Source organism: Salmo salar, chromosome 01 (assembly GCF_965601325.2).
Source record: "Salmo salar chromosome 01, fSalSal1, whole genome shotgun sequence".
Classification (NCBI taxonomy): Eukaryota; Metazoa; Chordata; class Actinopteri; order Salmoniformes; family Salmonidae; genus Salmo; species Salmo salar.
This window is the reverse complement of record NC_138291.1, coordinates 52,482,616-52,495,727: the sequence shown is the minus strand read 5'-3', so window position 1 is coordinate 52,495,727 and position 13,112 is coordinate 52,482,616. Positions and strand designations below refer to the sequence as shown.

At 40.2% G+C, this 13,112-nt stretch overlaps 1 protein-coding gene across 3 annotated transcripts in view; it reads right to left on the bottom strand.

Annotated features, from left to right (window-relative positions):
- Positions 1 to 13,112, bottom strand: part of LOC106604487 (uncharacterized) — a 34,873-nt gene that overhangs the window by 21,105 nt on the left and 656 nt on the right. For 2 of the 3 annotated variants that reach the window (XR_006769999.2, XM_014199158.3), the window contains exon 2: positions 8,964 to 9,427. Coding sequence is in view for 2 of the 3 variants with exons in the window: in XM_014199158.3 (XP_014054633.3) it covers positions 8,964 to 9,407 (444 nt within the window). In the remaining variant the exon portion in view is untranslated. Of the gene's footprint in view, positions 1 to 8,963; positions 9,428 to 10,864; positions 11,025 to 13,112 lie in introns of all 3 variants that reach the window. The other variant, XM_014199165.3, reaches the window with a different exon arrangement.

The window sequence follows — 13,112 nt, the reverse complement described above, 5'->3', positions numbered from 1 at the left end:
TCTGGCTGAAAGCCTTGGGTTGTTTATCGCGTGCAGCCGTGAGCGCGAGCTCCGTTCACTTTCCTTTCTAAAGACAAACGAATTGTCCGGTTGGAATATTATTGAAGATCTATGATAAAAACATCCTAAAGATTGATTATATACATTGTTTGACATGTTTCTACGAATTATAATGGAACTTTTTTGACTGTTCGTCTGGACTTTGTTAATGCGCCTTGTGCATTTGGATTACTGGAGTAAACGCCCGAACAAAAAGAAGGTATTTGGACATAAAGATTAACTTTATTGAACAAAACAAACATTTATTGTCTAACATGGAGACCTGGGAGTGCCATCAGATGAAGATCATCAAAGGTAAGTGATTAATCTTAACGCTATTTCTGACTTTTGTGACACCTCTCCTTGGTTGGAAAATGGCTGTATGGTTTTCTGTGGCTAGGCGCTGACCTAACATAATCGCATGGTATGCTTTTGCCGTAAAGCCTTTTTGAAATCTGACACAGCTGATTGCATTAAAGTTGATCTTTAATCGTATGTTAAACACTTCTATCTTTCATCAATGTTTGATGAGTATTTCTGTAATTTGATGTGGCTCTCTGCACTTTCACTGGATGTTTGTTTGAGACAATGCATTTCTGAACATAACGTGCCAATTTCAAATTAGGTTTTTGGACATAAAGATGAACTTTATTGAACAAAACACACATTCCAAGTGGGTCAGAAGTTTACATACACTCAATTAGTATTTGGTAGCATTGTCTTTAAATTGTTTAACTTGGGTCAAACGTTTCGGGTAGCCTTCCACAAGCTTCCCACAATAAGTTGGGTGAATGTTGGCCCATTCCTCCTGACAGAGCTGGTGTAACTGAGTCAGGTTTGTAGGCCTCCTTGCTCGCACACGCTTTTTCAGTTCTGCCCACAACTTTTCTATAGGCTTTAGGTCAGGGCTTTGTGGTGGCCACTCCAATACCTTGACTTTGTTGTCCTTAAGCCATTTTGCAACAACTTTGGAAGTATGCTTGGGGTCATTGTCCATTTGGAAGACCCATTTGCGACCAAGCTTTAACTTCCTGACTGATGTCTTGAGATGTTGCTTCAATATATCCACATAATTTTCCTGCCTCATGATGCCCTCTATTTTGTGAAGTGCATCAGTCCCTCCTGCAGCAAAGCACCCCCACAACATGATGCTGCCACCCCCGTGCTTCACAGTTGGGATGGTGTACTTCGGCTTGCAAGCATCCCCCTTTTTCCCCCAAACATAACGATGGTCATTATTACCAAACAGTTCTATTTTTGTTTCATGAGACCGGAGGACATTTCTCCAAAAAGTATGATCTTTGTACCCATGTGCAGTTGCAAACCATAGTCTGGCTTTTTTATGGCGGTTTTGGTGCACTGGCTTCTTCCTTGCTGAGCGGCCTTTCAGGTTATGTCGATATAGGACTCGTTTTACTGTAGATATCGATACTTTTGTACCGGTTTCCTCCAGCATCTTCACAAGGTCCTTTGCTGTTGTTCTGGGATTGATTTGCACTTTTCGCACCAAAGTACGTTCATCTCTAGGAGACAGAACGCGTCTCCTTTCTGAGCGGTATGACGGCTGCCTGGTCGCATGGTGTTTGTACTTGCGTACGATTGTTTGTACAGATGAACGTGGTACCTTCAGGTGTTTGGAAATTACTCCCAAGGATGAACCAGACTTGTGGTTTACAATTTGTTTCTGAGGTCTTGGCTGATTTCTTTTGATTTTCCCATGATGTCAAGCAAAGAAGCACTGATTTTGAAGGTAGGCCTTGAAATACATTCACAGGTACACCTCCAATTGACTCAAATTATGTCATTTAGCCTATCAGAAGCTTCTAAATCCATGACATAATTTTCTGGAATCTTCCAAGCTGTTTAAAGGCACAATCAACTTAGTGTATGTAAACTTCTGACCCACTGGAATTGTGATACAGTGAATTATAAGTGAAATAATCTGTCCGTAAACAATTGTTGGAAAACTGACTCGTGTCATGCACAAAATAGATGTCCTAACCTACTTGCCAAAACTATAGTTTGTTAACAAGAAATTTATGGAGTGGTTGAAAAATGAGTTTTAATGACTCCAACCTAAGTGTATGTTAACTTCCGACTTCAACTGTATCAAAGCTGCAGGCTAAAGTTAAATCTAGACTTGGATTCCTCTATTGTAATCGCTCTTCTTTCACCCCAGCTGCCAAACTAACTCTGATTCAGATAACCATCCTATACATGCTTGTCACGACTTCCACCGAAGGTGGCTTCTCTCCCTGTTCGGGCGGCGCTCGGCGGTCGTCGTCGCCGGCCTACTAGCTGCCACCAATCCATTTTTCCTTTTCGTTTGTGTCAGTCTTTTTTCACACCTGTGTTCATTTAGTTGATTTCGATGGGTTTATTTACACCCCGCTGCCTGCTAGTCTTTGTGCGGGATTGTTCTGTGTTACTTTGCTAGGGGTGCGTGTATTGCACCACAGGGTTTTCTTTGCTCACGGTATGTTACCGTTTTGTTTCATTCATCTAGGAGTAGAAGTTTCTCCTCCGTGTGTTGCGACTTCGTTTTAGCGTGTTTTCCCCCATGTTGTTGTTTGTTTGGGATTTCTTTAAATAAAACGATTGTGCCACTGGGACTTCCTTGCTCTCCTGCTCCTGATTCCTGCACCTCCCACCTACTAGGAGGCACGTAACAATGATAGATTACAGAGACGTAATTTATTGATCGGCAGGTAAGGGTGCTCTCGAATAGCTAGATGTTCTTTACCATTCGGCCATCAGATTTGCCACCACTGTTCCTTATAGGGCATATCACTGCACTCTATACTCCTCAAACTGGTCATCTCTGTATACCCGTCGCAAGACCCACTGGTTTCTGCTTATTTATAAAACCCTCTTAGGCCTCACTCCCCCTTTCTGAGATATGTACTGCAGCCCTCATCCTCCACATGCAACACCCATTCTGCCAGTCACATTCTGTTAACCTGTTGGGGCTAGGGGGCAGTATTGAGAATTTTGAAAAAAGTATGTGCCCATTTTTAACTGCCACCTACACCAACTCAGAAGCTAGGATATGCATATTATTACCAAATTTGGATAGAAAACACTCTGAATTTTCTAAAACTGTTTGAATGGTGTCTGTAAGTATAACAAAACGCATATGGCAGGCAAAAACCTGAGAAAACCTGAGAGAAAAAAATAATTTTGTGGCTGTACTATTTTTTTTTGTCATTGTTTAATAGATAACGCAGTGAGAAAGGATTCATTTCGCAACTCCTACGGCTTCCACTAGATGTCAGCGATCTTTATAAAGTTGTTTGAAGCGTCTATGATGAACAGAGATCGAATTAGAATGCAGGGAAGTTGACCTCCCTGGGATGTCGTCACTTCCATTATTGCCTGCACCTGCGCAATCATCTGACGCGAGACATTTTTTCTAAAACGTTTTTCTAGACACAGGAGTGGTCGGGTTGAAACATTACTGATGTTTCACGTTAAAAATGGCTCTAAAGATTGATGCTAAACAACGTTTGACATGTTTGAACGAACGTAAATAGATTATTTTTGTAACTTTTTGCGTGACTTCCCACCCCCCCCCCCCCCCGCGCTACTTTTTAGTAGCCACCGAAGCCTAACAACTTGGAGTTATTTGGACATCAATTATGAACTTTGTCAAAAGAAACCACATTTGTTCTGGACCTGGGATTCCTGGAAGTGCCAATGGATGAAGATAATCAAAGGTAAGGGATTATTGACAATAGTATTATTGATATTACATGGTTACAAGATGATGCTAACCTATATAGCCTAGCCTATTGTTCTTAGCACAGCACCCGGTTTATTGCAACTTGTGATTTCCCAGCAAAGTTATTTTGAAATCTGGCAATACAGTAGCATTTACGAAATGTTAAACTATAAATCTTTGAATGACAATATTATAATTTACCAATGTTTTCGAATAGTAATTTTGTAAATTGTAACGTTGTTCACCGGAAGCATTTCAGAGAAGAAAAAAATCTGAATTTCACCGCTACTGTAAAATGCTGTTTTTGGATATAAATATGAACTTGATGGAACAAAGAATGCATGTATTGTATAACATAATGTCCTAGGAGTGTCATCTGATGGAGATTGTCAAAGGTTAGTGCATAATTTTAGCTGGTTTCTGCTTTTGGTGACGCCTGACCTTGAATTGAAAATGGATGTTTGTACTTTTGTGGCTATGTACTGTCCTAACATAATCTAACTTTATGCTTTTGCCGTAAAGCCTCTTTGAAAATCGAACAATGTGGTTAGATTAAGGAGATGTTTATCTTTTAAATTGTGTAAAATAGTTGATTGTTTGAGAAATTGAAATTATTAGATTTTTGATGTTTTGAATTTCCAGCCTTGCTAGCAATCCCGTCTCAGGGTTCATTGCTACCCCCTAGCCCCAATGTCCCCAAAGCACACATCCCTGGGTCGCTCCTCTTTTCAGTTTGCCTCAGCTAGCGACTGGAACAAGCTGCAACAAACACTCAAACGACAGTTTTATCTCAATCTCTATATTCAAAGACTCAATCATGGACACTCTTACTGAGAGTTGTGGTGGCTTTGCGGGATGTATTGTTGTCTCCACCTTGTCCTTTGTGCTGTTGTCTGTGCCTAATAATGTTTTGTGCTGCTACCATGTTGTCATGTTGTGTTGTTACCATGCTGTGTTTTCATGTGTTGCTGCATTGCTATGTTGTTGTCTTAGGTCTCTCTTTATGTAGTGTTGTGTTGTCTCTCTTGTCGTGATGTGTGTTTTGTCCTATATTTATATGTTATTTATTTGTTTTATTTTTAATCCCAGCCCCCGTCACCGCAGGAGGACTTTTGCCTTTTGGTAGGCCATCATTGCAAATAAGTTTGTTCTTAACTGACTTGCCTAGTTAAATAAAGGTTAAATAAATGTTACATTTTTTTATTATCGACTGTAATATCTTATGTTTCACAGAGTCATGGCTGAATGACGACATCACCTGAGTGCAAGAGGCGTCACTACAGTCCCTGGTTCGAATCCAGGCTGTATCACATCCGGCCGTGATTGGGAGTCCCATAGGGTGGCGCACAATTGGCCCAGCCTCATCCGGGTTTGGCTGGGGTAGGCCGTCATTGTAAATAAGAATGTGTTCTTAACTGTCTTGCCTAGTTAAATAAAGGTTAAATTAAACAAAAACATCTCATGAAAAGCTGTAGACCACACTATTTACGAAGAGAGTTTTCATCTATATTTTTTGTAGCTGTCTACATACCACCACAAACCGATGCTGGCACTAAGACCGCACTCAATGAGCTGTATTCGGCCATAATTTCCTGCATTAAAGGAACTTTAATGCAGAAAAACTCATATCCGTTTCATCTCATTTCTACCAGCATGTTAAATGTGCAACCAGAGGGGAAAAAACTCTAGACCACCTTTACTCCACACACAGAAATGCATACAAAGCTCTCCCTTGCCCTCATTTGTCAAATCTGACCATAATTCTATCCTCCTGATTCCTGCTTACATGCAAAAACTAAAGCAGGAAGCACCAGTGACTTGGTCAATAAGAAAGTGGTCAGATGAAGCAGATGCTAAGCTACAGGACTGTTTTGCTAGCACAGATTGGAATATGTTTTGGGATTCTTATTATGGCATTGAGGTGTACACCACATCAGTCACTGGCTTCAGCAATAAGTGCAACGATGACGTCATCCCCACAGTGACCATACATACATACTCCAACCAGAAGCCATGGATTATAGGCAACATCCGCAATAAGCTAAAGGTTAGAGCTGTTGCTTTCAAGGAGCAGGACTCTAACCCGGAAGCTTATAAGACATCCCGCTATTCCCCCTGATGAACCATCAAACAGGCAATGCGTCAATGCAGGACTAAAATTGAATCGTACCACACCGGCTCCGACGTTCGTCGGCAGGGCTTGCAAACTATTACAGACTACAAAGGGAAGCACAGCTACGAGCTGCCCAATGACACGAGCCTACCAGATGAGCTAAATTACTTCTATGCTCGCTTCGAGGCAAGTAACACTGAAGCAGTCTGCTGTCCCCACTTGCTTCAAGATGGCCACCATTGTTCCTGTACCCAAGAATGCAAAGGTAACTGAACTAAATGACTATCACCCCGTAGCACTCACTTCTGTCATCATGAAGTGCTTTGAGAGACTAGTCAAGGATCATATCACCTCCACCTTACCTGTCACCCTAGACCCACTTCAATTTGCTTACCGCCCCAATAGGTCCACAGACGATGCAATCGCCATCACATTGCACACTGCCGTATCCCATCTGGACAAGAGGTATACCCATGTAAGAATGCTGTTCATTGACTATAGCTCAGCATTCAACACCATAGTACCCTCCATGCTCATCATTAAGCTCGAGACTCTGGGTCTGAACTCCGCCCTGTGCAATTAGGTTCTAGACTTCCTGACGGGCCGCCCCCAGGTGGTGAAGGTAGGAAACAACAACAAACAAGGCTCTGGGAGTGTGGTGTCAGAAAAATAACCTCACACTCAACATCAACTAAACAAAGGATATGATCGTGGACTTCCAGAAACAGTAGAGGGTGCACCCCCCCATCCACATCGACGGGACAGCAGTGGAGAAGGTCGAAAGTTTTAAGTTCCTTGGCATACATATCACTGACAAACTGAAACAATCCACCCACACAGACAGTTTGGTGAAGGAAGCGCAACAGCGCCTCTTCAATCTCAGGAGGCTGAAGAAATTTGGCTTGTCACCTAAAACCCTCACAAACTTTTACAGATGCTGCATCAGGCTGCATCACCGCCTGGGACGGCAACTGCACCGCCCACAACCACAAGGCTCTCCAGAGGGTGGTGCGGTCTGCACAACGCATCACCGAGGGCAAATTACCTGCCCTCCAGAACACCAACAGCACCAGATGTCACAGGAAGGCCAAAAAGATCATCAAGGACAACAACCACTCGAGCCACTGCCTCCAGAAGGTGTGGTCAGTACAGGTGCATCAAATCTGGAACCGAGAGACTGAAAAACAGCTTCTATCTCAAGGTCATCAGACTGTTAAATAGCCATCACTAGCACAGAGAGGCTGCTGCCTAGATTCCACAGACTTGAAATCATTGGCCACTTTAATAAATGGAACACTAGTCACTTTAATAATGTTTACATATCTTGCACTACTCACCTCATATGTATATACTATATTCTATACTATCTACTGTAACTCAGTCTATGTCGCTTTGACATTACTCATCCATATATTTATATATTCTTAGTTCCATTGTTAGATATTGTTGCACTAGAAGGAACTAGAAGCACAAGCATTTCGCTACACCCGCAATAACATCTGCTAAACATGTGTATGTGACCAATACAATTTGATTTGATCAACAACTACAGGAAGCATTTGGTTGCAGTCATTGCAGCTAAAGGTGGCACAGTCAGTTATTGCCCCCAGAGTGTAAGGAGGCAATACATTTTTCACACAGGGGAATTGGGTGTTGCATAACTTTGTTAATTAAATAAATGAAATAAGTATATATTTTTGGTATTTGTAAAATCAGGTTCCCTTTATCTAATATTAGGTTTTGGTTGAAGATCTGATTACATTCAGCAGAAAAATATGCTTTTTTTTTTTTTTATTATCAGAAAGGGGGAAAATACTTTTTAGCTCTTAACCTTTAGAGCTATAAGCTATTATGACCCCATCACGGAAGGTTACAACTCACAGGAACACATGTATTCTGTTTCCTTCTACGATGCTCATAAGCCTTGCAGGTCTCATTAGAAGGGACAGTGACATAACCGCAATTGAAAGCAATGCAGATCTTATTTTCTAGACACACAATTCCTACCTGATGATCTTCCCTGATGTTTTCGTGAACTTTGCAAAACATTTTGAATGCATTTCAGTCACTTTGTGATGCAAGTAGAAAATGTAATCAAATAATTTCACATATTTTCTTATTAGCCTTATGAACATAACTTTGTTACAGTATCTATCTGTGCTAGAATGGCCATAAAATGTTAAATAAAATAGTATATCGGTATCGGACCGCAATATCCACATTGGTGCATCTCTTATTGAATGTCTAAAACCAGATAAAAAGATAATATTTTGAAATAACTGCCTTGGCCTTGTGGTTAAAAAGTCCACCCTGAGATTGAAAGGTTGGGGGTTCGATGCCCAGTTGAGAATTGGACCTGCTGCATCTCTGCTTGACACTCAGCATTACGGAATTGAATTAGGGGTACTTGTATATCAAGCTGCTTCACGCTTGTATATCAAGCTGCACTGGGCCTTGTTAAAGGCCCAGTGCAGTCAAAACTCTGTATCATATCAAATTTTGTATCATATTGTATAACAGCTTATCATTTCAACTGTTATTTCCTGATAGTTGCTGGTTGAAAATAAAATCAACACAGGATGTTTTAATCAGCAGGTTTTGCGTGGGTGGAGGTTATTGGTTATATTTCCCTCCCATTTGGCCCTTCTGCTCTGGTGGATTGATTTACACTGTGGTTAATGCACCACTTTGATTCCCCCCTCCCCACCCCCACTCAGACCACTCCCAGACAGTCCTAGTGACATTCTTGCTTTAGAAATAGTTTTTTGCAACAAAAAATTATTTTCTTTTTGACCACTTTAATGGAAATCTATTACAGTAAGGTACTTAATTGTTAACCAAAAATGATTTGATATTGAGATCAAAAACAGCTGCATTGGGCCTTTACAATGCAGGAAAATAATTTTACATTTGCTAAAACAATCTAGGGGAGGACCCCCACACCCCGCCTAAATTGGGCCCCCCCATGTTCAAAAACCGACTATGCCCCTGATTCTACATTTACTATTGTACTATTGCATATCCTTTCTGCTACACAACATATTGCCCAACAGAATCAGTGTTAGTATAATAAGGAGCTGATCGACATACTTGTTGAGCATTCTTGATAAGTCGACGAGCCTGCACCTTGATACTGGGCATATCTGGCTCAGAGGGGTTAACCAGCGTGGTGACCTCGGTGGGGCCTATGAAGTGATGCTGTTGGGGCCAGCCAAGGTCAAGACCAGGTGCATCCAAGTCAGAGTGCACAGGCCAGTACGTGTCTGAAGAGCCATCTCCCTCAGTCTCTACATACGGGAGCTCTGGCTGAGTGCTCTGGTACGGAATTTGCACTGTGCACCTAATGTGGTCAATTTCCTGTCTGGAGAGGAAGTCCACCACATCCGCACTCTGGAGGAATTCATAATAGCCCTCCAAGTCATCCTCCACAAGTGCGTCAATGGCCAGCCGGTACTCCTCGCGGAAGTGGGAAGGCAGGTATTTGGGGTCCAGGGGGTTATCCCCGGTTGAGGAACACTGAGAGCGGTGCGCCATACTGATTCCTGAGAGAGAACCTGAGAGGGTACACACAATATGAGAACTTGGTAGTGAGGAGGGATGGAAACAAAGTTATACGGTGACAGATGTGTAGGCTATGATCAATTCTGCTTATTTATGGGTGATTTTGCAAATGCGGGCCTTTTTGTGTCTCAGGGTTAGATTTGTAAAATAAAATGTTAATTTCAACAACAAAAAAATCACATCCATTGTAAGTCGCTCTGGATAAGAGCGTCTGCTAAATGACGTAAATGTAATGTAAATGTTAAGTGGAGACTAAAATAATCTTAAACTTTTTTTCCCCACCTTTCAATGTTTTTTGTTTGTTTTATTTTCTAAAGCCTTTCATGTCTGGATTTCACTGTTTTGCACAGGTTTGTCCTGTCTCACACCCAGACTTTTGACATTCTACTATGTATTACACTTACAAAAGTGTTGATAATTAGAAAATATTTAATGCACCTGTTTTTAAAAAGAGGCAAATAAATGGACACAATATACATATTAGATGCGCATAAGCCATTTGTAACCTTTTTTTTACACAAAATACAGTCGTCTCTACGTGTGTTATTACCACCACGACAAGCAAATTACATGATAATAACGTTTATTTTAAGTTTGTGTACTTGGTTACCATGGATATGAATAGGGATGATGTCATGGAGGGAGATTCAAATTTTGATGCTGGGAAATTATAGAAAAATAAAGGTAAATATGACTTGAGAAGATAATATTGTACGTCATTACCAAATAGGCTATAATGTCATCAAATTATGTTAGATTTTTTTTAATTGTTTTAATTATGTGTATTTAGGATAAATTGTATGCAAGCTGTTCAACTGGATTTAGCATACTAGAATCCCTGCTATTTATGACCAAATACTGTAAAAATGTAATTCCCACCACACGTTATTTCCACCAAATAATGAACTGTGATGCAAAGGACAGAATGTGGTGGTAATGACAAAATGTATTAGTTCATATATTTTTACTTACCTTAAGACCTGAAAAGAAACATAAATTACATATATGATCATGGTTAAGTTGAAATTGAACACTTATTTGCTAAATAAGACTATTACATTTTGGATTATGTTAGGATGATTGAGTGATTTTGATGTCTATTTATGTGATTTTCTATGGTTATTACTGACTTTAATTATTATTATTTTAATTTTTTATATAATATACCCCCTTAAATCAACCAAGGAGAGGACAATGACATGTATTAACAAAATCAAACAAGATCCTATAAGATACCAAGAGTATCTTAAGAAACAAAAAGATACCTCAAGAGAAAAGAAAGTGGTGAACTGAAACCCATCTCACAACTTTCCCAGTGAGAAAGGGGGGGGGGCAATGGAAAGTAAACCAGAGAAACAGAAGATCAACTATCCAGAAATTTGTGGTTATGGAGTCAAGGAACATGTCAAGGAACACACCACATCACTCACCTGAAGTCTTACAGCTACAGAATGATGGCCTACCTGCCACTCAAATGGCACCGGATTCCCTCTCCTATTAAAACTCGGAAACCCCAAGACAGAGAGGCCGTAGGAAGGTGAAAAAAAAACCAGATCCAAAGTCTACAGAGATCTATGTATGGCAGATGTGCTGTTGGAGGCCACGGGAAAGAAAAATGAGAAAGTATTACAAGAAATATATGATAGATTGTCAGAGAAGATCCGTATTTTGGATTCTCTCGGAACAAAAACAAAACACCAAAAGCCGCAAGATAAATATCAGAAGCAACAGAGTGCAAAAGACCAACAAGTGATATCCAAGGTTTTGGCTGGGAAATTACTAAAAAGTATTCCATGGTGAAAATGGCCCACAGAGAATTTGGATTCTCTGCGAAGACAATGAGTGGAAACAACAAATGGCCAACCTGTCTGCAGTACTCAAGAAAGAAACATTTGAATGCAATTAGTCCAGCAATAGAAGGTGAAATAAAAATGCTCTTTGAATATGATGATAACAGTTGAGCATCAACAGGAAAAAGGGAAAGATTGGCAAGACACAATAATAAAATGCAGAAGCGATAACTGAAAGACACACTGGCAAAACTCCATCAGAAGTTCGAATTATCAGAGGTCAAGCTGTCATACACAGAGTTCACCAAAAGATGTCCCTTTTGGATTGTCAATCCATCAGTGAAAGACAGAGACATGCCAGTGTAAGACACATGCCAACCTTCAGTTCATGGCAGACAAGTTGTTATATCACAGAGTGGTTAAAAGCAGCAACATTTAAGAATTGGTTGGGTCTTTGTGTTGCGAGAAGATGACCAAATAGTGCATGTATCGAGAGTGCCCTCTTTGCAAAGAGAAAGAGCTGCTGACTTCCGCTTTTGATGGTGGACGACAAACATGGTGGTTTGAGTAGAATGCAAGGCAGAATAGTGAGAGAAAAAAACAAAAGATGGAACAAAAGAGAAGTTTAATGTCCATTTGACTGTAAAGGAGAAGGTGTAAGGTAGCCTTCAAACTCTACTGGAAGACTTCACATGCAATTTGAAGAACAAACTTGGGAAACATACAATACACTTAAACATGTACAACTGTGGCATTAAAATGTTTAAAGGTATTTTTCATCAGTTGTTTTATATGAAATGTAATTTGTCATTACCACAATGCTAAGTCATTACCCCCACGGTACATATTTTGGAGGAAACGGTGTATTAAATTACAATTGATATTGATGATTTTTCCAATAGGCGAACCTTATGCTTGTTCTTAAGATAATATGATTATGTGGTAAATACATGTTTCTGAGTATCATCAATGCATATATGGACAATTAGACATGACCATGATTAATACATATAATTAAGAAAACTTCCAAATAGTAAAAAAAAACATGATTTAAAAAAAATCATGAGAAATGTTTTATAAAATATCTTAAGCACAATTTCTGTGATATCCTTTTCAACTAAGATAGCACATTTTATAACGTGGTGGTAATGATATTTCCCCTCGGGTATTTGGGGAAACGGATACAATTCTGAAATAGTATGGTCTCGGCCACTATTGGATTTTGTTTCCAGACAGAGTGAAGAAAATATTCAGATAGATAAAAAGCACTTTCAAGAGGTTTCATTTTCGAAAATATTTAACATCCAAAAGCACCCGTATTTGCAAAATCAGCCTTAAACAAAATATGTCACCATTTACATATTCATATTCTCTTGTGCATGTCCCTGTGTAACCCAACACTAAAACAAAGTGGAAAGGGGGATATATGCCACAGGGTAAAAAGGCTTATGGAGTGGCTCCTCCCCCTGGCACAACAGTCAATTCTTACTCCATTTGCAAGTTCATATTTAGTTAGGCAGGCTGACATGAAAAGACAGTAATACCAAAGACCGTACACGTGTGAAGAAGATAGGCTAAAACTGCTTCTCCAATAGAAATCCCTGATCACGCTTGTAGGCGATGTCATGGCGACATTGGCTCGCAATGCTCATGCGTCGAAACACGTCTTCGGATCTGAAAGTCGTCTCGCGCCGACCTGCGCATGTGCAGGCCGTCAGGCACTCCTTCCATATAGGTAACTTTCATGTTTGAGTAATAACATGTTCAACTACTTAAGAATCTAGGTTGTGCCTTTTAGATTACGAGAAAATTAACAACTAAGGAATCATTTTCCACTTCTCTGATTGACTTCTCAAACCCCATCCTGTTCTGTTTGGTCTGTTTCGCA